The sequence below is a fragment of the Pseudoliparis swirei genome, chromosome 3 (assembly GCF_029220125.1).
Source record: "Pseudoliparis swirei isolate HS2019 ecotype Mariana Trench chromosome 3, NWPU_hadal_v1, whole genome shotgun sequence".
Lineage (NCBI taxonomy): Eukaryota > Metazoa > Chordata > Actinopteri > Perciformes > Liparidae > Pseudoliparis > Pseudoliparis swirei.
Window position 1 is genome coordinate 3,722,658 of NC_079390.1, and position 25,049 is coordinate 3,747,706.

The 25,049-nt window shown below is 43.4% G+C and overlaps 4 protein-coding genes across 7 annotated transcripts; all 4 read right to left on the bottom strand.

Annotated features, from left to right (window-relative positions):
• Nucleotides 1–756: 756 nt before the first annotated feature.
• Nucleotides 757–9,792, bottom strand: heatr6 (HEAT repeat containing 6). Its single transcript, XM_056406465.1, has 20 exons — nucleotides 9,493–9,792; nucleotides 9,147–9,254; nucleotides 8,539–8,679; nucleotides 8,347–8,462; nucleotides 7,758–7,872; nucleotides 7,557–7,655; nucleotides 7,314–7,478; nucleotides 6,969–7,216; nucleotides 6,273–6,447; nucleotides 5,987–6,193; nucleotides 5,617–5,716; nucleotides 4,880–5,271; nucleotides 4,670–4,792; nucleotides 4,390–4,476; nucleotides 4,015–4,149; nucleotides 3,806–3,928; nucleotides 3,590–3,714; nucleotides 3,009–3,105; nucleotides 2,479–2,683; nucleotides 757–1,771 (listed from the first exon to the last, which is right to left on the bottom strand). Exons 1-20 carry the CDS (start codon nucleotides 9,790–9,792, stop codon nucleotides 1,185–1,187), a joined length of 3,648 nt encoding a protein of 1,215 aa, XP_056262440.1. The 3' UTR covers nucleotides 757–1,184.
• Nucleotides 9,793–10,426: 634 nt separating this feature from the next.
• Nucleotides 10,427–12,416, bottom strand: dynll2b (dynein, light chain, LC8-type 2b). The gene is made up of 3 exons (XM_056409938.1): nucleotides 12,308–12,416; nucleotides 11,278–11,422; nucleotides 10,427–11,161 (listed from the first exon to the last, which is right to left on the bottom strand). The coding sequence occupies exons 2-3, from the start codon at nucleotides 11,407–11,409 to the stop codon at nucleotides 11,024–11,026; spliced, it is 270 nt and encodes an 89-aa protein (XP_056265913.1). The 5' UTR covers nucleotides 11,410–11,422; nucleotides 12,308–12,416; the 3' UTR covers nucleotides 10,427–11,023.
• A 1,764-nt stretch (nucleotides 12,417–14,180) lies between these two features.
• srsf1b (serine and arginine rich splicing factor 1b) lies at nucleotides 14,181–18,815 on the bottom strand. Of its 4 annotated transcripts, none has more exons than XR_008831275.1 (5): nucleotides 18,376–18,815; nucleotides 16,632–16,861; nucleotides 16,379–16,551; nucleotides 15,494–15,773; nucleotides 14,181–15,213 (listed from the first exon to the last, which is right to left on the bottom strand). XR_008831275.1 is itself a non-coding variant. In XM_056411586.1 (4 exons), the coding sequence occupies exons 1-4, from the start codon at nucleotides 18,567–18,569 to the stop codon at nucleotides 15,564–15,566; spliced, it is 807 nt and encodes a 268-aa protein (XP_056267561.1). In that variant the 5' UTR covers nucleotides 18,570–18,815; the 3' UTR covers nucleotides 14,181–15,563. The 4 variants fall into 4 exon arrangements, 1 of the variants encoding a protein (XP_056267561.1); XR_008831273.1 differs by having other exon boundaries at nucleotides 14,181–14,775; nucleotides 15,128–15,773; XR_008831274.1 differs by having other exon boundaries at nucleotides 14,181–14,279; nucleotides 14,376–15,773.
• A 486-nt stretch (nucleotides 18,816–19,301) lies between these two features.
• pigs (phosphatidylinositol glycan anchor biosynthesis, class S) lies at nucleotides 19,302–24,686 on the bottom strand. The gene is made up of 11 exons (XM_056407213.1): nucleotides 23,463–24,686; nucleotides 23,261–23,372; nucleotides 23,088–23,177; nucleotides 22,901–22,992; nucleotides 21,881–22,121; nucleotides 21,647–21,789; nucleotides 21,452–21,566; nucleotides 21,227–21,372; nucleotides 20,952–21,052; nucleotides 20,663–20,873; nucleotides 19,302–19,872 (listed from the first exon to the last, which is right to left on the bottom strand). The coding sequence occupies exons 1-11, from the start codon at nucleotides 23,559–23,561 to the stop codon at nucleotides 19,594–19,596; spliced, it is 1,629 nt and encodes a 542-aa protein (XP_056263188.1). The 5' UTR covers nucleotides 23,562–24,686; the 3' UTR covers nucleotides 19,302–19,593.
• Between the last annotated feature and the right edge of the window lie 363 nt (nucleotides 24,687–25,049).

The window sequence follows — 25,049 nt, forward strand, 5'->3', positions numbered from 1 at the left end:
AGTAGACCTCAGAACAGCGCTCGAGTCTGCTCTATTTACACACTCTGGATCAAAGCTCCGTGACGTCACTAGCGAGTAGCGACGTCACAGCACAGAACCAGAACGCTGCGTTGTGAGAGCCAATCAGCGCTGAGCTGCTCCGCTGTTGGATCTAATTGGCTGCTGCTGCTCTCGTGGCGCTGGATGCGGAAGTCATTCAAACCGGGGCGCTAGATGTTACGACGTGTGTGGCATTTCCACAAGAAGTATAACGTCGAAAAACTTGGTTAATTATTCCGTGGCGGATGGCGGAAAATATTTTTCCACGGAGCAAAGTAACGGAGATAAGCCACGCCCCCTCAACGACGCGTATGACGGGGTTAAACCACAAACAGTCGGGCTAGTAAACTCACGCGAGTAAGCGCTGTCAGTTCTGTTTGTGACGGGTTCACACACATGCTGACCATGGACGGATTAAGAAACCACGGGCCCCTGGGCCTGGACGTGTCAAGGCCCCCCCCGCCCGTAAAAAAAGGTCGGATAGTCATCCGTTTGGGTAAAAGTTCTCACTGTCACTGCGTCACTATTGCTGTGTCCATATAGATAATGAAGAGTACTTCTGTACGATTACTCATTATGATTGTTTGCTAATTGTTATTAGATTAAATATAACGGTAATAAGGATTATTCATATGGCAGATGTATACAAGTGACAAAACAATCTAATTAATCCCATTGTTGTGCATTGAAAATCAGACAAAACTCCCATGAAAACAATGAATATCATATCTTAATTTACTTGGACAGCAAAACTTTGTTATACAATTACACATGTTCTTCAGAATGTGATTCCACTGAAAGTCAATAAACAGTCAGTCAGCATTAATACCAAGATGTACATTTGTCCCATAATATATTCTCATATAATTTTAACTCCATGTATATCAGATGTTAATCCATAATTGAGTGCAAGGTGCAATAAGAAAAATAGAAGAATATAAAAAAATAGGGACCGCAAACTTAAAAATATCTTGAAAATCTCATGACGACAAAGCTGTAAATAATCTTTGCCTCGAGTCACCAGTCGGTGTGCGGTCGAAGGTTCTCCTCCGACGGTCCAACCAGAGCTCTTTGTGATCTCAGGTGGTTTCTGAAACCTTCCGGAACCTTCTGAAGCCCGGCGCTGTAGCTGGAAACGAGAGTCTTTACGGCTCTTTGCATATCTGGAGCAAATCCTCCAGGAAATCAAGCACCGTCTCTTTACTCCTCTCCTCCTCCTCCCGTCCCTCCCCTTCAGCCTCCAGCTCCTTCAGTCTGACCAGGTTCTGCTGCAGACCTTCTATCCTCTGTTGAGGGGTAACACTGTCGCCCCCTGCCTCCTTCTCTCCCTCCGCCCCCTCTCCTCCTCCTCCTCCTCCTCCTTTCTCCGCTCTGAGATATTTGATCAAATGCTCCTTGATGCTCCTCCCCTCGTCCCCGGCCAGCGACGCCTCGAGGGCGGGCATGTCCTGCGACCGGCTGACGCCGAGCAGGTGCAGCAGAGCGTGCGAGAGCGTGAGCCGCAGGCTGTCGCTGTAGCGGTACTCGAAGAAGTCGTTGGTGTCTTCGCTGTTCTCGAGCGCTTTCACCAGGGAACGCCACACGCAGCCGAACCGCTCGGAGTCCCCGTAGCAGCCGCGGTCGGCGGGAATCGCCAGAGCGGCGGCGGACTTGATCCGCACCTTGAAGTTCTTACAGGAACTGACGACATTGCAGAGGGAGGAGAACGCGTCGCTGGCCCACGGAGCGGAGTCTGCGAGGAAGAAAGAATCAGAAATTTATTTTCTTATCCATGACATGCAAACTAAATTTAATTCGGATCGATCACTGTTGGGCACATTGACCTTTACAAAATAACGATGTGCTCCAGCTAGGCAACGAGTGGAGGTTCAAGGAAGTCACTGTGTCTGGCCAAGCCTCACAGCATCTGTGTATACAGCGGGTACGGAAAGTATTCAGACCTCTTTAAAATGTTCACTCTTTGTTTCATTGCAGCCATTCGCTAAAATCAAAAAAGTTATTTTTATTTCTCATTAATTTCAAAAAAATTCTACATTTGTTTTTTTCTGTCAAGATCGGGTGCCGGGTGAACATTAATGAGAAATAAAATGAACTTTGATTTTAGAAAATGGCTGCAATGAAACAAAGAGTGAACAGTTTAAAGGGGTCTGAATACTTTCCGTACCCACTGTACATACCGTGTATCTATATCTATACATATCCACTGTATATTATATCTGCATTGCACTTTCTTTGTATATTTATATACTGCTCTGGTCAGATGCTAACCAACATTTCGTTGTCTCGGTAAGGATAAGCTATCCGACTTCTGGCTGAAGCTTCACATTCCACAAAAAGACAGGAGCAACGTATTTATCTTCTTCTTCGGTTCTTTAAATCCCGGTTGGAAGCGCGATCACAGAGCCACGCAGGTGCAGAACCATCGAATGAGGCGCTTACCGAGCGGCAGGGCCGGGTTTCTGAAGGCATTTCCCAGAGCGTAGCAGGCGTTCCACCTGACCTTCATGGTGGCCTCTGATTGGACGGTTTTAACCAGAGCGAGGACCGCGTCCTCCAGCGGGCGCTGGAACGCAGAGCGGGTCAGCTGACTCTCACGCAGGAAATGAAGCAGATTTCCAAGTGCTCGGACTGCGTTGGACTTCACCTGGGGGGCGATTATGGGAGAAAGCAAGGTGAGAGGCAATACAAAATAAACTAGAAAACGATGTCTTCACATATATCAAACCAGTCATACTAATAAAGTTGGCATTCATTTACATGATTATGTTGCACATTACAAATACTGCACAATTATCACACAATCAGTTGTTTCCTATTTTGCCTGAACAGCATTCTTTGTATTCCAAACACTTTTTAAATGTAATTAGCAGAAGAAAATGTGGCAAGACGTAACAAATAAGAGAGCCTGTGCCTTTCTGTTTGTGTGCGTGAGTGAGTGAGTGAGTGAGAGAGAGAGAGGGAGCGCTCACTCGGTCTTTGTCGGCTGATGCTCGGGTCGCTGACTGCAACATCTTGAGAAGCAGCATGTCTGATAACTCTTCTTGGAAATCCACACCGACACACTCCCTAATAAGCGGATGGGAGATAAACGGATCACAAATAATATTAAATATATACATTGAATCCTCTAATATATTTTACTGGTTTTATCCAAATCATTTCGCAAAACAATGTTTTTTTTCTTATTCTCAAGACCCTCTTTTGTCACATGAGAAGAAGAAAAAAGATCCATGTCGGGCTGCAACAAAGAATCGATGAAATCGATGAAAATTGATTATTAAAATAGTTGGCATAAATCGATAATGAAATTCATTATCGTTTCGTTGTGTCGCCGCCGCCTCATGACGCGATAAAACCACAAATAGTTCTGTTTTGGAATATAAGTTTTTTTATCCAATTAATTAATCAACAGATAATCAATTATTAAAATAATCGTTAGTTGCAGCCCGAGATCCATGCTTTTATTTTTTTCATATATATTTTCTTTAAATTTCTTATGAAAGATGGAACCAGAGTGTTTTCCAAAGCATTTGTGTGCATGCTTTCTTACATATTAACAATAAGTGCGTCTGTGAGGTTGCCGAGGGACCAGGCAGCCTTGGCGCGGACGTTTGGAGACCGATCATCGAGGGCGGCGAGGATCGTGTTCGCCGTATCCGCCACGAACATCACATCCTGGGAAAGAGAAAATCGCAGCCGGTTCAACGGATCCTCGAGGGTCAGACGCGTGCGTCGTGGCGCTCAGCGGGGCCTCGGATGTCCGTACCTCTCTCAGACAGGGGAACAGGATGTAGACTCCCAGAGCCCTGACGGCCGCCGTCTTCACCAGATAGTTCTCACTGTAGGTCAGGCCCAGCAGCACAGTGATGCACATCATCTGGGTCTTGTCCTTAAAAAAGAAAAAGCCAAACATCACACCTACGGATTCACGACGCTCGGCGTCAGCCGCGTCGGAACAATCCAAGAGGAACTCACCGGCAGCTGTGCGAAGGCCTGCGGCAGAATGGAGGACAGCGTGTCGCAGGCGCTCGTCTGCAGCGTGGGGTGCTGCTCGCTCTGCAGCGCTGCGTTCAGGGGACCGCTCAACACGTCCGACCAAAACAGAACCACCTGTATCGTGCACAAGTTAATGGACGTGAAACGTTTGTAAATCACAGAGTTGCAATAATCATATGAACCAACTATTTGGGGGATGTCGTAAAACAGGACATCGAATATTCACGCTCTTTCTTGGATTAATGTTTTCAGAAATTAAACAAGGATAACAAACAGCAATAGGACACGAGGAACAATCCAACACAGGCGCACCCTCAAGAAAGTAAAAGCAGTATTAAGACGGTTTGTACTTACTTGGCTCATGGGGACCCTCGAGCTCTCAGGCATGTTGTTCTCTGCTCTGTACTGCTGGATTATCACCATCCCCAACTCCTCTAGCAGCTACAAGAAAGACAATGACTTAGATCTCAGTGCACAGATCTCTCTCTGTCTCAATGTGTCATTTAAGATACCAAAGTCATGTATACACCATCTGTAGTGCTGAGTCTTGACGGAGGTGCAGAAAACAGAAAAGAGAGACGCGGAAACGTGGAAGTCATTTGCAGGTGGAGTAAGAGAACCCAGAGGGCGTTACCTTCGCCCCGTGCAGCTGTACGGAGGGCTCCGTCTCCCCGAGGCAGCGAGCGCTGACTTGCCCGATCTCAGAGAGGCACGCTTGTGCGAGAGAGAAGTAGCCACGCACCAGGTAGGACATGACCTGAAACACACAGGACACACGTATTAAAAAGGACAACCCCCCTGTGTTTGGGGCCGTGTTTCGTCGCTCTGCGTCTCGTCTCGTTACCTGTAGCGCTTCCAGTCGGACAGGGGAAGGCTCTAAAGCAGCACTGCCCCCCGCCGCTCCCGCCCCCTCGCCGTCCGATTGGTCGTCTCTCGGCTGCGTCACCAGCGACATGCACAGCTGCAGCAGCCACGGCGGGGCGCTGTCCAGCTCCTCCGGTGTGCGAAGAGCGTGAGGGGAGTGCGCCTGGGAGCCGCGCTGGGGGGGGTTCACCGGCGTGGGGGGAGTAGCCTCTCCGTCTCTTTGTCTCCAGCTGAGAACTGAGTCCTGTGGCGTGAACGAGCCGGCGCCGGCGCTCTCGGGTTGCCGTAGAAGGAGCTGGATCTCCGGGAGAGGAGCCCGAGTTGTCACCAGAGCCCCGTAAAGCGTCAGGACGGACACGCGGACATTTACATCTGAAAGACAGAGAGAAGATATATTAAAAAAAGACGCCTGTCGTTTTACAAACCGGGACTTTTGAAAATGAGGCATGCTCATCTTGAGGTTCAGATTTGTGTTGTGGATAAATGTTCATATGCTTTAATGTAAAAAAAACAACTGAGAAATTGTTTACAATCCTGATTTAAAGTCACAGTTTCTGAATACGGACTATGAGGAATTTTCCATGGATTGAGCATTTTGATACTTTCACAGTATTAATATTGCACTTTGAGCTGCTTTAGTAGTAGTAGGAAGAAGAAGGAGGAGAAGAAGCAGAAGGTGAAGAAGAGGAAGATCTGAATGCATTCATGAATACGGACCTCTGTGGCGCACATAGGGACGCATCTGCTTCCACAGCGGGCTGAGCAGCCCGGGTCGGAGGCGGTGGTAGGGAGCGTTCGCCACCAGGTGGGCCAGACACTACGAGACAGGAAAGGGGGAGATACGTTGTTAAAACCAGTTCCATTAGTCGTCCAATCCCAGTGCTTCCAGATATCCAACTACACGTGTGCAGGTTGTCAAAAATACGCTCCAGGGTTAACGTGACTTTGACACGAGCTGTACATTCATGCTCGGCAGAACTCGTCGATGCCGAGGTCTTGAGGGCGAGTTTGGATGCCACCGGTGTGAAATACAGCTCGGACCTTTACACTTCACGCGACAAGAGGACAGCCGTGCACGTCATCGTACCTTTATGACCTGCGTGAGCGTCTGGTGGGAGGTCTCGGCCAGCAGAGCCAGAGTGAGAGCGCGGTGCAGCTCTCTGACGGCAGCCGCCAGCACGAAGGAGAACGGCGTGTAGGATTTCCGAGGGGCGCCCGTATCTTCGGCCACGGCCAGAAACTGACGGGAGCCGTCCAGAATGGCCGACAACACCTGAAGCGCACACGCGCGCACCTGGTGGAGGAGAGGGACGAGCTCGTTGCCACGGTCGCACGCGGCGAGGAGCGCTGCGACGTGTGAGGGCGAGTTGTACCTTTGGCGAGGGGTCCTTTAGTATGATTGTGATGAGTGTGAGAGGCGGCGGGCCCCCAATGGGAGTGTCTGGGATCAAGGAGGACCAGTAGCCGTACAGAGTCCTCTTCTCGAGACCTTTCACCACCGCGAGCAGACAGTGCAGAGCTCCCTGGCGTATACGACCGTTGTAAAGCCTGAGGAGAGAAATGACGCAGTATGACTTCTCACCTTTTTTTTTTTTTTTAAGCAGTGTCGGGAGGAAAGAGAAGTTTACGTATCCATCCAAATGCATAACCCTTTAACCCTTGTGTTGCCTTCGGGTCATTTTGACCCGATTCAATATTTAACCCTCCTGTCGCCTTCGGGTCAATTTGACCCGATTCAATGTTTAATGTCGGTGTTCTTTCGGGAGTCAACAAACAAACATAAAGTACTTCACACTTAAACTTGGAAAACAATATTAATTCTAATAATTTTCTGGAGATTTTAATAGCTGCGGTCATATTGACCTCAAGGGTAAAATATGTTAGTAAATATAAAGGTAACAGGAGGGTTAAACATTGAATCGGGTCATATTGACCCGAAGGCGACAGGAGGGTGAAACATTGAATCGGGTCAAATTGACCCGAAGGCAACACAAGGGTTAAAAAAAGCTCATTTGAGGGCTTTTTCAAACATCTTTAGGCGTGGGTGACATGGATGGACATTTCTTTACCTTAATTTGCTCTGTGCGCTGCCTTCTGGGTCGGAGAACTCTGAGTCAGAACTGGATTTTTTCCAGGAAGGGTAGAGAGACGGGCCAGACGCTTTGGACGAGGACTCTCCCTCCCCTCTGCCTCCCTCTCTTCCCCCTCCTTTCTGAGGTGAAGGCACCGTCTCACAGCCAACGTCCTCTTCGTCGTCCACTCGGCTCTCCTCAGAGCTCGCTTTCTTCTCTTTTCCCCTGGACTTCCTCTTTTTATTCTGGAGGAGAGAAACATGAAACATTTCTACCAAAATCACGACCTTTGAAGAGGCCCTTATTAGAGCGCGTCCCTAAATAAATGAAGGCTCGCCTTACCCCTGAGATTTTGCCTGACCCAGCAGCATCTTTTGGTGGTTCTGAGGATTGTGGTGTATCGGCGGGTTTTGGGGCAGGGATACCCTCGTACTGAGGAAGAGGTGTCGGGTAAAGAACAGATGGCCACTCGACATTCACACCTGGAGTTCCCTGGAACATGAGCCTCTGCAAACACAAGTCTCCAGTAATTATTCAATACAAACAGAAAATGATACAGCGATAGAAAAACCTGCAATTTCCCACCTTAAGAGCGGCCAGTATAGACCCCAGGTCCTCTCCAACAAATTTCCATTTTCCACCTGAGAGACAACATTGAAGTCCCTTCAGTGCTGCCTGGATCACCTGCACCAAGGACATAAAGGCAGACATGGGTCAACTATGAATAAATGTGCCCCCCCCCCCCACCCTTCATTGAAATGTTTAAAACTAACAAATAATCCGTACCGTGCAATAGAAGAGCTCATCGGTGTCGGGAGGTTTGGGCGAGTGCACTGATTTCAGGAAGACCCGAAAAGATACACTTCTGTATTGATCATCCAAAGGTGCCTGACCAGGGATCCTGGAGGGAAACAATCCAGAAACAATTACAGCCACGAGTTTAAAACTGCAATAACTTAATAAGTTGTGCTCTCCCTAGATGACAGTCCAATGCTCACTCTCTTTTAGCTCCGTTGTTTATATTTAACAACTCCTCGCACAGTAAATATATCTGACTCTTTAGCTGCTAAATGCTCCACTATGTTCATCAATTAGTTTTAGGCTGTGTGTGAACGGTTTGTTGCTGGAGAGATATCGCATACAATGTGCTGAAAACAGCTGCCTGCCGTATCCAAACTACATACCAAAAGAATTTGCATTTGATACACTGTTCAAGCTAAAATATTGATTATAGTCCCAAGAAGAGTGAACGTTTAGCTAAAAGATGGCAATCAAGATAACAGTTTCTGCCATAGGATAATCTCTACAAGCTGGGCGCACGTACTCACAGACCTAAATGCATCGTCTAAACGTACAGGCTGTTAAAAAGGCCGACCTGAGACAGATGTTGGCCATACAGGTGAGAGCGACGCGGCGTAACTCCACGTTAGGCTGTGATGGAGAACTATACCGCAGGAGGACTCCGTCTTCACCCAGCAGCTCACGGAGGTGCTATGAATGAGATCAATTGTGATGGAAATACTCAGCGGTTACCATACACTTCCACAAAATGTGTACAATGTCCTACCTGGTGGCACTGAGTTCCATTCCCGTACACTATAGTGGAGAGCGCCAGGAGGACATCTGAATGTGTCCACGTACTGCACACTTTGAGCGCACCGACGGTATAGTTTAATAATACACCCAGCGTCCGCTCGTCCATTATTACCTTAAAAAACAGCAACAAGAGAAAGCAAGGGGGGGAAAGTACAACATACTTAGTCAGGACATGAATATACAGTATGTGCACAGTACTGTTACAATACTGCTATTACTAAATGCAGGGTTCTTACACATTTTGACCAATGGATTTCCATGACTTTTCCATGACTTTAAAGCAAATTTCCATGACCAAACTGAAATCTCGGTATAAACATGAAAAATGTAGAAAATGTTGCGTATTGAGAGCGTACGCCGGATTATATTTTGAGCGTCTTTCTTTAAAAATCATATTAATTATTTCAAACTCGGCGTAAATGAACATGTGATTACAACAAATATCCATGACTTTTCCAAAACTTTAATGATTAAAGTTTTTTCCATGACTTTTCCAGGCCTGGAAATGACCATTTCAAAATTCCATGACTTTTCCAGGTTTTCCATGACCGTACGAACCCTGTAAATGTTAGTGATTACCTTTAGCTGATTGAGTAGATGATGTACTAGCTGGCACAGTTTGATGACCAAATGCTCCTGACTCAGTGGCACAAGAGAGCTGACATGTTTCAGCACACTGCACATGTCCTGAAATGGGAGGAAACGAACCAAGAATGTCACTACGCGAAAGCAAAGACTCCTCAAGATGTTCATTTATTTGATTAATGAGAAGAAACATAACATTTAGGAATTGTAACACAGGTTTTTTGCTGGGGTGCGAGCAAACCGCGTTGCTTATAACGTGGGAATGGTGACGCTGGCTAGTTGCTAGGCAACAACACGACTGCATTCGAGTAAAACAAGTCACGTTGAATCCGTGAGTTACCTCTGGTCGGATGTTGATATTGGGTTCCAGGGTTTTGTTGTAGTTTTCTGACAGAAGCTGGTCCAACAACAGGTTGAGCTGCTCTCTCAGCTGACTCGAGTCCGCTCGCAGGGCTCTGAGCTTCGCGGCGCAGCGGGAAAACTGCGTCTCGACGTCCGGCGACGAGCCGCCGAGACGCCAACTGTCCGCCGCGAGCGGCGTGAACGGGGCGGCCTCCGCGGACAGAGACACCGGGGGGAAAACGGGACCATCGCTCCGGCTCGTGGAGACCGGAGCCGACGAGCCGATATGAGCCGCCATCATGTTTTGATCCAGGAAGTGTTTCACTTGTTCGGTGGTGCTCGGTTGTTGTTTTAAGCGCGACATCGAAATGTCGGGCTGAGTGCTGCCCCCTAGTGTGTAAAACAGGAACATCGTCTCCTGAACAAACCGATGACGACATAAAACTAATTCCACTATTATTCAATGCTCAAAAGAATAAAAGAAAAAGGCCCACACTAAAAAATTTTAAGATATTCAAATCAAAACCATAGCTATGTAATATTAGGATCTTCTATTTTTTTTTTCTTAATGATTTTGCAGTTTAATGACACATGGGAATTGGTCCACGCTGTATACCTCTAGATCTATAAACAATAAAATAATTTAATGTCCGTTGCATTTGAATGTTGCAGCTGATCACGGTGGCACAAATTCTAACTCCTTTGTGGTCAGTTAGGTAGTTTAACCTTCAACAGTACATCAGTTCTTGGAATCAGAGATGTGGATGTCAACTAGCTGTAGTAGAGTACAATACTTCCATCAAAATTAAGTAGAGTATAAGAATGTAGCCTCAAAGAACTTAAGTGTGTATCAAGGGTCACGATAATGTGATAAGGTCAAGACTTTATCGAATAGTACATGCAAGTGAAGCAAATTAAAAAAGGCACACGTAAACATTTTAAACAAATTTACTGCGTCAGTCGTTTTGTGCTCAACATGTTGAAAATTGTACAATACCAAACTGCACACTAAATTACATTCCAGAGATATACAGCACTAACATTGTAAAGATTCACAACTGAAGTGGAAACAGGAATGTTAAAGCATGTAGAAAACCTTCATTCTCTTGGCGTGTAGTTCTTTATTAATTGCAAGTCTTGGAATTTATAGTCAATCTCAGTCAACACTGGAAATTAAAAAAAGGCATTTAAACAAAAACTCCGTTGCTCATTTTAATTCCATGAAAAATAAGTTATTATACAACATATCCATATGAAACAATGTACAAGGTCCACACATCTATGCACAGCAAAAATAATAATACAGAAATCATCAGTCACAAGACTGGCAGATGCAAAAACACTGATTGGGTGCTGGAATGGAGCATAGTTATAAATTGACATTTTCTATGATCAAATGAAGCCAACATGAAACCATGAGGTAGGCATTTCTGCAGAAAGGTGGTTGCAAATGAACAGTGGCACAGAAGTAGTATTACGGGCTGAATTAAAAGTAGTTTTCAGGGGAGGGGGAGGGGCATGTTTGGATTTCAGCCCGACTTGAACAGTAGAATGGCCACCTGGCCCAGGTAGAAGTAGATGAAATGCTTCGTCTCATGCGTCACGTAGCTGCCAAAGTTTCTCCCAACGATGCAATGCCATGTGGGGTTGTACTTCTTGTCAAATTCCTGTGGGAGAGACAATAATAATTTTAATGATTAGCATATCATGGATAAAAGGCCATTCACAACAGGTTTCACACGTTGCATCTTTGAACTACTCATTTAATATTAATCTGAGGTACCTTTTTGACGAAGGCAGCGATATCCTTTTCAATGTTGTACTTTTCCATAGCCTGCATGGCACAGTCCACAGCATCCTGCTGCATCTCATCAGACATGTCTGCATTCTTTATCACTGCCTTCTTCTCAGTCATTTTGGCAGTTTGACTGCAAGGGAGAAAAACTAAATTAGTTGACATTTTCCACATAGTTCTTACAAGTTCCAGTGCAAATGGTGATTCTTGTTATTCCAATGCCAGTCAATATAGCTGTATTTAGGCATATACATATTAGGATTTCATGATTCATAATTCACAGTTAGATGAGAACCCATCTTGCCAATCCAATTAATTGGATATGAGGCCTTGTAAAGCAGGATCATAAAGTCTTCTCGATAACTGAGGTAAAAACCTTTATCCCCTCACTTGTAGACTACAATGACAGTTATTCTGGAGAGAATTTATTTTTTAAATATACATTTTTAGGATTTTTATTTATATAATACACAAATAATTGTATATATATATATATAATATATTAATTTATATATATTATATATACACACACATATATATAAAAAAACAATTATTTGTTGTATGTATTTCTATAAATTAAAATATATATATACATACAATTATTGTGTAATATTATATGAATAAAAATACAAAGAATTTATATATAAAAAATAAATTCGACACACGTAATAAAAGGTTGCTGACAATATATAACGCTAGCCTACATATCTGTACCTGCCCTATACAGCAGCAGTATAACTTTTGATTTACTGCAGCTTGTAAAGTAAGCAATAACTATTTATGCACAGTCAGCCACAATTTGATTCCAACACAATTTGTGAGGTTGACAAACATCCATGTAAAGAAAGTGGAGGGCGCATTCATACAGCTTTTCAGGGAAAAACACAAGAGGCTCATGCAAGATTAGCATGCAGAGCCAAGGAAGCATCAGTCTTCACTTTCCCCTGCTAACAATACACAGGTTGCATAATAAACAAGCGAGGCGCCGCGCGCGCTCACGGTGGCGGCTAACACTTACCGTCTCTCAGCGAAGTTAAATTGTCAAGAGTTGTACGTTACAGGCAGCTGCACAGTTTTTCTGTTCATTTATCCTAAGAAAGCGTGCGTCTTTGACTCCGCCCTCCACATCGCGTCCCCTCGCTGATTGGCTGGAGGGAAGCCTCCACCCTGGTGACAGCGTTTTTTACTCGCGGACACTGCCGGCATCTTATTTCCTCCCAGAATGCACTGCGTTCAAACTCATCCCCCTCCTTACAGTCGGATGGCTGCGGTCGAAAAGTCAAAACAAATGGCTTCCTAACGACTAATCCTAAACACTTTTACTTGACCTCGAGTGAAAACGTCACAGGGAAATGGGAAAGATGGGAAGGGGAATTCATGAGGAATAAGGAAATAGAGCTTAGAGACTCGACTACGCTTTAAATAACCTAAAATACGCTGCAACGGCTGACGTCACTGACGCCACGGCGAGACCACAACGGACTACAACAATAACCACGACGCCATAGATCTGTAGTTCTGATGCATGCAGCATAAATAAACGCTGCTTCAGTGGAAATTAAACAATTCGCTCGTGCAATAGCAATAAAAATGTTCAATGTCAATATTTCCTTTGTGCATTAATAATATACTATTTCTTATTTGTTACATGTTTGTAAATAATGCATATACAAATTAATAGAAAGGGTTGTCGCTGTTTATTCAACATCAACATGAATCCCATTAGTTTATGACAATAATTGCCTGTGCAAAATAAAAATATAAAAAAGGCACAAATGATGCGTCACGTTAAATATGGCCGCAGCAAGGAATTGTGTGCGTGTGTGGGGGGGGGATTATCTTCTTTTCTGTAAAGGAAGGCCCAGTGTGTCGGACGCTCAAGGAGCTAAGCAAGGAAACATTGAATAACCTCTCTTTAGCATTTAAATAATTTGAACGGCTCTTATCATGGCGGCTCATTAGTATTCAAGGCCTATATACTTCAGGGATCAAGGCTTAAGTATACAATTAGAATGGAAGTAAAGATAGTAATGGAACAATTAGCATAAATAGCATACAGTTTCCACTTTATGCATTAATATTTAATATTTGGGATTGTCCTGTGCTGTAATGCTCACCAAGCAGACCTAGCTGTTTTTCAATAATTTTTGGTGACAAATAGAAACCACGCCCCTGAAAAAGTGGAATCATCTTTCCTGTTAGTGTCCATTCATATACAAACGCACAGAACTATACAAAAGAGGATAGTACATATATAACACAAATTCACATAAGTCTGAAGCCGTTTATCATCTTTAATGTTGTGTTCTTTACTTGGTTTCACTACCCCATTAAATGGACGGAACATTAAAAGAAAAAATAACACAATGGCCAAATGTGAAAGTTTAAATTAAGCTTTTATTGAATATCGTCTCACAGTTCTCTCTTTCAATCATTATTAGATCTATTCATTCTTTATTGTGCTTGGATCATAGATGTACCTCCCAGCCCCTCTCCTGGTTTTGAGCGTACCATTATTTTAATGTAAATCTCACAAAAAAAACAATCACGCATCTGTGAGGTCCCACACAAAAACAAACATTTTCTTTTATCCAATAGCCAATTTAGTTTTCCACTATTTGTAGTTTCCTCTGCAAGTCATACGCTCCCATGCTTCAATTTGATCTCATAGCTCACTACATTTCAGAGGGAAATATTGAACTTTAAAAAAATCAAACACATTAACTAGCACTGGTAGAAATATTATATAACACTGAAATCAAGTCGTCCAAAAATAGTCGGCATCACATAGACGATGTTGAACCACCTCAAACACAAATGCACGAGTATTAATGCGCCCTACCGTTGTGATATTTGACATAGTGGGAAGGAAAAAACACAAACACTTAACCTGTTATTGAAATTTTTATTAAAAGAGAATAAAGCTTCAGGATACTGGAGATTATACTTAAGAAAATCAATCAAATCATCCTTTGCAGCAAAAGACTGACCTAAGAAAAAGATACAAACCACATTAAGGTCACATTCCCTTGTCGCGTCCTAGTCCTCCCTCTTCCCTCCCTACTCCGCTGTTAATGGTCACTCACTATTTACCACTTTCCTTAAGCGTGTGGATCCATCCTGCACCTCCCAGCCCTCCTCCTGGGTTTGAGCTGAGCTCTTCTTTTGTTATAATTTTGAAAAACAAAAATCCGAAAATAACCGCTCGTCACAGTGCCGCCAGTAATTGTGTCTTTGAGGTCCCACACAAAATGGAGGAGAGAAAAAAAAAGGAAGTAATTTGGATTATTTGAAAGCCAATTCTGTTTGAATATTTCCCTATTTCCGGTTTGATGGGGTTATGTGGACAGGGCCAGGGGTCAGGATCATCTCCCGGTAAAATGCTCCCATGCTCCTGATCCATGTATCCATCCTGAAGCCTAATCCTAATCCTGCTCTGATCCTGATCCGGCTCCGGAATGGGGGGTCAATGAGCCCAGTCCAAACCTTCAGAATACCAGCAGAACCAAAGAGAAGGAGGCAAGTTAGAATCACACCTTCAGAAAATACCAAAATAAAAATGTCAATAAATGCATCTACGAGGGAGTTTACTTCATGAAAAACAGGGAACGCCCTATATAATCATTCCCAAAACTACTAATATTTACTTTGGAGACTTAAAAGATGGAGACGAGCAAAAAAACACAAGTTTTGAGTCTCCAAATACAAAGTGGTATACAGAACTTGTTGTTACAACTGAAAACATTAAACAGCAGCACTCTATTGACAAGTGCATGTTAAAAAAACCAAACAGCCGTATAATGCAGATTTCACAGTTGACAAGGCACAGCCATCATACCATTGGTGCCATATTTGACTCCTCCTCCTGTTTATCTTAATATGAACTGTTTCCTCTGTTCCCATCCTATCCTGTTCCTCTGAACTCTACAGAGAGACACACAAGAGGGTCAAAAGGACAGCAGTATATGCTTTAAAGAAGTTAAATCTTCAAAACAAAGCGTACAAAGACAAGCAGAAGAAAGGTGTAGGTAGGAGTGACGGGTCAGAAAACTGATGGGTGAGAAAGGGAAAAGGAAGAAATGGGTCCGTGGACAAAAAATATTGTAATAAGAAAACTGCAACAAAAAGTGGGGGGGGGGGGGAACAAGGATACACAAGAAGACAGTGTAAACAGGTATCATGAGATGATCCGTTATGACTATACAGGATTTGTTGAGCGACGTGAAGACTTCCTCTGGCTCTGGAGTCACGCCATTGCGTTAGCTATGGCGGCTCTAGGTGCGGGAGCGGGAGCGGCGGGGAGAGTAACGTGGAGACCCTCTGCTGCGACGTGACCCACACTTGATTAGGCTTTGGCTCGGACTCGGGCTGCGGCTACGACTACGGCTCCTGCTCCTGCTACGGCTCCGGCTACGAGAGCGGGAGCGGCCGTAGCTCGGGCTGCGAGGACCGTCCACCTTGACATGAATGTAGGCAGTCTCTCCCTAAACACACACACGCGCACACACACACACACACGCACCTAAGCATCAATTATCATGTATAAGTTTATATACCCAAATTGGACCTCTGTGGCCCACCAGTGGGGTACTTTCATATGGATGGATGAATTATTTAAGGGGAAATTTACAGAGTTCGCAATGTGCTCAAGAATCCACATAAATAACAAAACAGTAATTCAAACAATACATTTGCCCCACTTTTTTTTGGTGCCAATTTCTATATTTTTCCCTTTCATTTTAACAATCAGAAGTGGGCATCACATTACAGAGGCTTGAGAACACCTGCACTAGATGGTCAAGTCTTCACTTGGACCAAAATATATCAATGTACAACTAACCAAAATATAATAAATAAGCCAAGAATATTCTTACCATAAGTTATCCTCATTACACGAGAGACAGGCATACAATTATGACACAAAGCAACATTGAAGAACCATTTAAACGTAACGCTGGCATTTACTTACTGCCCAGTCATTTCCACTTTTCCTCCTGCTTTCTTCATTTGAGAACACTTTTGAATTCCAAAACGTAGTCCAACAGCCATTCCTTATTAAGTTATCCTGAGGCTGCAACCCCATACGTACCTCATGAGACCGAAACTTGGTGTTGTCCAATTGACGGACAGCGTAGGACATGTCTTCTTTGCGTACAAACTCAACTACCCCGGTGCCATCACGGTACACATCAGCATAACATACATCACCTGCCTCGCGCATGTGATCCTTAAGGTCCTGCCAGCTTCCACTGGATGGAAGACCTGACAGGAGAAGGTGGCGTGAGACTCGTGCGTCCATCCAGACAGTTTGGTCAAGAGAAACAGTGCAACACGTCGCTCACCTGACACAAGAACCCTGTACTCTGAGCGTCGAGAGGGGGGGCCATGCCTTCTGCTCTGCGGTCCCATCGGTCCACCGCCTCCACCGCCGCCGCCTCCACCACCTCCTCCCCCTCCGCCGCCACCTCCTCCTCCTCCTCCTCCTCCTCGTCCACTTCTAGGAAACTCGACGCGCAAGCGGTAGCCATCGTAGTCATAACCATCACGCCCGTAGACAGCATCCTCAGAATCCCTGTGAAAGCAGATGGTTTAAACTCAGCAAACTTTAAATCATAAATTCACAAAGAACATTTTCAGTTAAGGACTAGAGAGTATTCCACGACGAAGGAAATCTGGGGTGGTGAAACTAGGTTGTTGAGATTTTAAAATAAGAAAACATGAAACATGAGTTTTTAGCTAGATTCATAGTAGCCTTCCTTATCTCGGTCTATCTGATAATTTAATATGCCAACAGGCAGCTTCTTTATTGAAAAGGGATATATTTTTATGCAAATGTGGAACATATTCAAATCAAGATTGCCTTTTTATTTTAGATGGCATGATTTAAATTTTTCATATTTATTCTTGTCATCATTCGCAAGTGCCTTCATCATTTCAAGTGTCGATTGTAAAAAGAAGTTATTTTATGGGCACGAGCATATAATGTGCTGCAGTTGATAACCCCCTTCATTTTCTTTGCATCAAGACAACTCATTTGTGGCCTCATACGTCTCCCAAAAACGATGACTTAATGTAAAGACGGTGTTTAATTGTACTTTGAAAAACAAATCCGAGTTAAGTGGAACTAAGAATTGTTTTGTGAAGTAGTTTTTAAAATAATTATTTGTGTCGAGGAAATATTTTAGTCATCCATCAATTAGTATTTGGCATATATAGCATTAATTTTAGGATACATTGTTAATGTATTACATTATTAATAACGAATATACTGTCAATTTATGTCTCAATACATGTCTTTAATTAGACATGAGTAATTTATTCTATAAAACATCAGATAATAGGGTTCCCGGTACTTTAAGACTCGTTTTGTCCGACCACAAAGGCATTCAATGTACAACAATGCCAAACAAGGAAAGGCAGCCATTTTTACGTTTTCAAAAGCTGGAAAGAGAGTTTAAAGAATGAATTGAACACATATTTTTTTAGTCGATTAACTAAACAATTATCCATTGCAGCCAGTGGTCGTTGATCCGACTACATGTGCACGTTATCGAGAAGGTATTATATAAAACCACCAGATAAAGTGGGTATAGCCCGTATTACCCTCCACTAGTTGCAGATTTAAATTACCAAAATTACACCTTTGCTTTTACGAAAAACTTGGTGGAGCAGGTTGAATATAATTTAGAAAAAGCAAGTTTGGTTGCAACCGATCCATCGCGCACTTGTATGCAAATACGAATTTTTTTTTTATTTATGGTAAACGCCATGTGTTCGCTAAATGCATGCTGTAAATTACCTTAGATTAGACTAAATACCCGAAACGCCTCTCTGTATAATCCGATAGCCAATAACGCCACACACTGCCTCCAAAATGACCACGCAAATTGTTCAATAACGTCGCTACTCGGGAACGGTTTTAATAAATATAGCATTCGTGAATGGATGATGTGTTGCAGGTTGAACCTAATAAACCGGTGACTGGGACTACGGGCCCCACGGCGGCGCGTTTCCTCCAGGTATCCTTCGGAACACGTGCAGCTTAGCTGCGCGGACCTCGCGACGTGGCGGGAGAATGCGGCTCACCTCGGGTCCTCGAACTGCACGAAGGCGAACGGTGGTCCTCCTCTTCGGTTTTTCAGATCAATATCGCGAATAGCTCCGTATTTGTAGAACAAATCTTCGACGTCCTTTGAGCGGATATCGGGGGGAAGATTCCCCACGTATATGCGACAGTCGTTACTGCCCGCCGGTCCCCGGACTACACCTCCGCCAGACATATTAGCACAAAACTAGCTAACAATAACAGCTAGCTAAGGAAGTTAGCACGCTGGCTGGCGGTGGAGCAGACGTTAAGATGGCGCCTGGATGGATTACTGGATAAAATATGTAGCCGGCGAATTAATGAATAAATATGCAGGTGAATGTATAGATGCAATCCTTCCGGGTGGATGCAGCAATAATCAAATTAACACGAGCTAAAACTTGCGAGCCGCGAACCTAGCCTTTCTCCAACAAAGCGCTCTTCTTCTGTGGTGCGACCGGTGACAACCGCCTTTAAATCTGCCCACAGCGCCCCCTGCCGCACAGTAGTGGAAGTGTCACTCCGCCGTTAAGGCTTAGTAAAAAAAAAAAAAGCTCTATTCTTTGAAACAGAAGTTGATACAAAATATTGTTTTCTGATCAAAACGAAAAGATCTTAATCAACGGACTGGACACATTTAATCTGCTCATGAAAACCATGTAAAATAATCAAAAACAGCTCCTAAATGGACAAGTTAGTTCTTTAGTTTTTGGAGCGAGACAAGAAACAATGAATTACAAACAACTCGGCTGATGAAAACAGATGCAACTGAACGCTGTGGAAAAAGAACTAGCAAGTGGACCGTGTGTTAATGTTACATTCTAATATATGTCATTACTGTAAATTGCTTTAACAGTACCTGCTAAATATAAAGATATACAAACTGGTATTATTATTTTCTTACTAACCGGACAGAAAAAAAACCAAGTTACAACTTAAGTTTTTATTTGTCAATAACTTAGAATAGAAAGTGGAATTCAAATATAAAACTTGTGCACATTTACAACATTTCAAGCTTTCCAGTGTACACAGCCATTCATCTTTTAGTAAACACAATTCCTTACGTAAAACATTTAAAATCATACACGACAGTTTTGTAATTTACACACCCCAATGCTGCAAATGAGTCTTTTTTCATGCATACCTTTGTCCCTAAATATCAAGGCCACTGACCAAACAGTTCTTAGTGTGTGTTTTGTTCAGACCACCTGTTCATCACCTCAATCCTTTTTGGCTTGCTTCTCTCTGCGTTTCTGGCGAGCGTCCAACACTATTTTCAGCAGTGACAGAAGAATAGGCACACACATTGGCAGAAAGAGTGGTATGTAGATGGCAAACTTCTGGTCGTCGGGGAAGTAGAGGAGATGGAGGAGGGAAGGGTCAAAGAACGCCCTTTCTGATGCCAGGATAGCCTCCTTGCTGTACTGCAGAGCAAAGCGGAGGTTCCCGGCCTCCAACTCGGCCACAGCCAGCTGAACAGACGTGACGGCACTAGACACCTGTGGAAAAGCAACAACAATCACAGGTTCTGATCCAATGAGAGTTCCTGGAACAGAAATATCGTACAGGAGATGTGTACAGACTGTAAAGCCCTCTGAGGCAAATTAGTAATTTGTGATATACAAAATAAACTGAATTGAGAAAAGTTGGATACAACCAATGCAAAATATGTGAAATGGAATAATACAATAGGCAACTTCTTTTAGAGTTTAAATACCAAATTTAGCCCTGTAATTAGTTTTTTCCTCATGTAATAGTAGCGTTTGTTATATCTGTTCTTACTTACCACTTTCTAAGCTCCGACTGGTCAATAGCTACTCTCACACAGATATGCAGATATGCAGATATGAGGCCAACCAGATATGTAGACCTACACATATTTAGATAGATAGATAGATATATACTTTATTAATCCCCAAGGGGAAATTTGTCGTCACAGTAGCAGCACCAATAAACTAAACACACAAGAATAAAAAATAAAATATAAAAAACAGGGATGAAAGATATGGGAGTATACAAAGTAAAATATAAAATAAAATATGTATGTATATGTATAACATATATGCATACACAATACTAATGACAAATTAAATTAAATATAAAAATATTAAATATAGACAGTGTGCAAAAAGCAAAGTGTGTGTATGTGTGTAGTGTAAATGAAGTGTGTGTGTAGTGTTAATAAATGAAATGATATGATTTACAGATATGAGGCCAACCAGATATGTAGACCTACACATATTTGCTCACCTCCCTACCGATTAATACGAGCGTGTGGGTGCATCTTACCTGTTCGGCAATGTTGTCGTTGATAACAATGTTGCCGATTTGGTCCAACAGCTGTGCCAGTGATGTGATGGTTGTGGTTGCTGTTGCAACATTTTCCACACTCCGGCTCCACATGAGACGGTCCAGCTCCCAATCGGCGAGCCCGTTACTCCCGCATGGCGCCACCATGAAGCCAGAGGGGGCGGTGGACGACTGGACACCCAGCAACAGTCTGACGGGACATGGGACAGGAAGGTTACCTCGTATTTAAATGAAAACACAGCCAATTCTATTGTGGGTTTCCACTTACCGAAGCTGTGCAAGAAAGACTCCCATGACTTTGGCCATGTTGATGTTGACATCAACAGGGAATACAACCTCTGGTCCATAGAAACTATTCACGTTATAGACCTATAAAAACATGAAGAAGACATTTTTGGGTTGTTAAGTGCCCAAAAACAGCAAAAAAGTGCGAAATCTCTACCGAACACATTATTCGTAAAATATTATGTAGTCACTTAAAATAAGCCATAATCAGTCATAGTTGATCACTGACCCTCAGTGATGCCGTAAAGATTATTTTACCATAATTCCACCCCAACGTGGAGAGTGAAACGCATTGGAGGGCACTTCCCGTTTCTTGCGGTCCTGAATGTAAAGGGGGGAATGCTGAGCATCCGGGACGTACAGAAGAAAATTCAACACCGGGTTGGAAGATGCAGCGTTTGAGCCTTAAAATGAAATGCAAAAAGACAGTTACATATACATTCAAACATACAGAAATGTGTGTACGTGTGTTTGTTTTTTTACCCAGTCTAGCCTCCACAGGGTTGATCACATGTGCCAGGCTGTCGGAGTGGAGTGTGTAGGCACCAAGGCTGCCGTCAAAGCGCGGGTTGACACCCAGCATGGCGTAGTACAAGGTCTGCGAGTAGAGATGTGTTCATTGACACGCAACGGCTGAGCGACCTGTAATTTGTAATCGTGCACATACACACACATTACCTGAGAGTCGATGCTAAAGTTGGCCACGGGCGCCAGTTTTGTAAGCATAGGTTGGATGTAGGTCTGCACGGCGCCCTCGATGTCCCAGTGCAGCCGGTGTGACTTTGGGTCAGGGTTCAGCAGACTGAATGTTATCTCATAACCTGAAGAGCAGGTGAGAATAAACAGTTAAAGTGTACCGACTGGAACAGAAACTAAATTGTTCCCCTCTATGCCCGGGCTGAAAAGACCGACCTGGGCTGGACTTAAAGGTTCTCATGCTGTCAGCGATGTCCTCCTTGTTTCCGGGGCTGAGACGGACTCTGTCGCTGAGGGCGGCGCTGATGTCGGTGTGGCTGAAAGACATCACCTGCAGCACCTGCTTGATCCGAGGCTCCAGGTGAGCCAGTAGTTGATCCAGTGTCTTGCCCACTTTCATCTGGGCACCGATGCGCAGCAGGGCTGTCCGCCGCTGTCCGACATACACGTCCATATCCTAAGAGGCACGAAGGTACAGATCGGTATATTATCTACAGCTTATCCAGAATCTCGCACAAGGACTCATACTTCTGTTTAACCCTCCCGTTACCTTCAAATTTACTAACATCTTTTACCTTTTTTGACCACAGCCGTTAAAACCTCCAGAAAATGATTAGAATGAATATTGTTTCATAAGTTTAAGTGTCAGGTACTTTATGTTTGTTTGTTGACGACCTAAATAGCCCTTTAAACAAATAAAAGTTGATATTTCTTATATATTTTACACAGTGAAAAACAGCCTGGGGGTCAAATTGACCCCGAAGAACACTGATGCCTACAAGTTGTGTTCAGGACACTGAAAAAATATCATGTGAATTTTATGTTTTCTCAGTTGTCCCCAATAAATTAGGAAAAGTCATGAAATATGAAGAATAAAAAATGATGTAAATCATTTTTTTAGAGACATTAAACATTGAATGGGGTCAAATTGACCCCAAAGGTAACAGGAGGGTTACAAAATGTGCAGATAATACTGTATTTAGTCAGTTAGAAGTTAGCCTCTAAGAAGTAATGACGGGATAAATCGGATAGATTATAGAGAAACGGCTTCTAAATTCAGAAAAGATGACGTCCCCATTCATCATGATGTAAAACTACACACATACTTTCATTAGCTCTTTTATCATGTGAACAAATACAAACTAATGGAAGACAGAATATGAAAAAAGGACTATTAGTAGCCAACAAATAGTCTTTAGAAGAACAAAAAGAACATTTTAAACGCATAGTTTTCACCTCAGGCAGCAGTGAGGATGACTCTGGGATCACATACACAACCAAAGAGCCACACGGACTCTCGCTGAGTGTGTGCAGAGATAGATCGGCCTCTAAATAAAAGAAGAACGAGGGAGAAAGGGAGAAATTAATGACCTGTGAACTCAGACTGAGTTAACAAAAGAGCTGAAAGCAGAGAACATCTGACCTGCAGCAGTGGGCTGGTTCAGGCCGTCCTCCTCCATGATTGTAGCAGTGCGGTACTTCGTCTCATACCTGTACCTCAACGCTGTGTCCTCTGGAAACAAAACACATTTGAGGCACGGGTTCCCGCGCAGTCTTCACAAGACAAAGCCAAGATGGCCTTAATAAATGAATCACCGTCTACTGCGTGTTCCTCGTCCTGCGTCCGTGTCAGTGGGATCTTCTTCTGCTGTTCCGGTGTCACCGTTCCACGAGCAAACACAACCTCCACGTCGGCGCTCAACTGCAGCTACACAAATATATCGACAAACGGTACACATGTATCACACATTGGAGGATGAAACAAGATAACTATGTGTAATGAAAAGCATGAACTAACCTGCAGATTAGACAACTCGTTTATCTGACTGACGGGCAACCAGGCGCGGTACGTTTCGGTTGTTCGCCACCACAGAGGGGCTCCCACGAGGATGACCATGGCTGCGATGGACAGGGCAGCCAGATGGCCTCGCCTCTGCTCTGAGAGACAGACAGAAGACAAAAGACGTAAGACTTAAGCGTCTTTGAGTACTATGAAAAGCGCTATAGAAATTGTATGTATTATTATTATTATAAACCACAGTGCCTCGGATTGTTGCCGCCTCAAAAGGAAGCCTCACAACCTTGGAGATACACTTGTATACAGGAAAATAATTTGTGTTTCGAGGAAGTAAAATGGCATTTTTTTGATAAAAGACAGGGTTCTTACACATGTTGACCAATGGATTTCCATGACTTTAAACTAAATTTCCATAACCAAACTGAAATCTCGGTATAAACATGAACAATTCAGAAAATGTTGCGTATCTTGAGCGTACGCCGGCTTACATTTTGAGCGTCTTTCTTTAAAAAACATATTAATTATTTCAAACTCGGCGTAAATGAACATGTGATTATAACAAATTTCCATGACTTTTCCCAAACTTTTATCATTTAAGTTTTTTCCATGACTTTTCCAGGTTTTCCATGACCGTAAGAACCCTGAAAGAGGTCAGTCAGATGAGCCTGAAGGCATCACTGGACATAAATAATTTTGTTGTCAACTGTCAGTTTGTTATAGTAAAGCCACTGTGACCAAATTATCAAATCAATGCATAGGACTGATGTATGGCAATAAGGTTGTTTTTTATATAGTTATATCATGATTGCAGGTTTGTCCACTGATTTAACAATACGTCTACATATCTGATTATTGCATAAATGACTGACTTAGCTAGCTACATGCGAGATAACTAAAGACTTTATTGAAGTATTAAGACGCAAATGTGTAGAAGTTAAATAACTGAATGACCAGTTTTGGTTTTTAACACGAGAAAGATACAACATTGAGAATTCGTAACCTACAAAGTTGTTGTTAATAGTGAAATAAAACATATTAGGAATACAGACGACACATAGTAATAGTTTAGGGAGAGGGCATCATTGCTGCTACAGCGGCTAGCTACACGTTTACTAGCTTCAGAGGGTCTGCGCGTGGCAGCCTCCTCGTGCGTGAGTCACTTCGACCGTTGGGCGTGTGAAAAACGCTCCGACCAACAGCTGTAAACTGGTTTAAATTCGGCCTCTGTGAAGGAAGGAAATAAAGAAAACACCATTCGGTTAAGAAGCTACTCACCCACTTCCGTGGTAGCCATTTCTGTCACTGAACTGGGTGGGTGCGTTTGTTATATGGAAGCATCCAGTCAAAACGTCACGTGACCGAGAATAAGAACCAAGCGGGCGGTTCCGTGTGGTTCCTTTCGGTGTGGTATAACAACGTTGAGTCGTGATCCAGATACATGGCCTTCGTATAAACAGTCCAATACATAGCCACAATTTAATTTAATTGAGTTAATATTGTAATAAATAACATTTATTTTGGTCGTTAAACACGAAGAGAAGGCGAGAGGGCAGTCAGTAACTATCAGCTCACACGGTGAGAATTTTA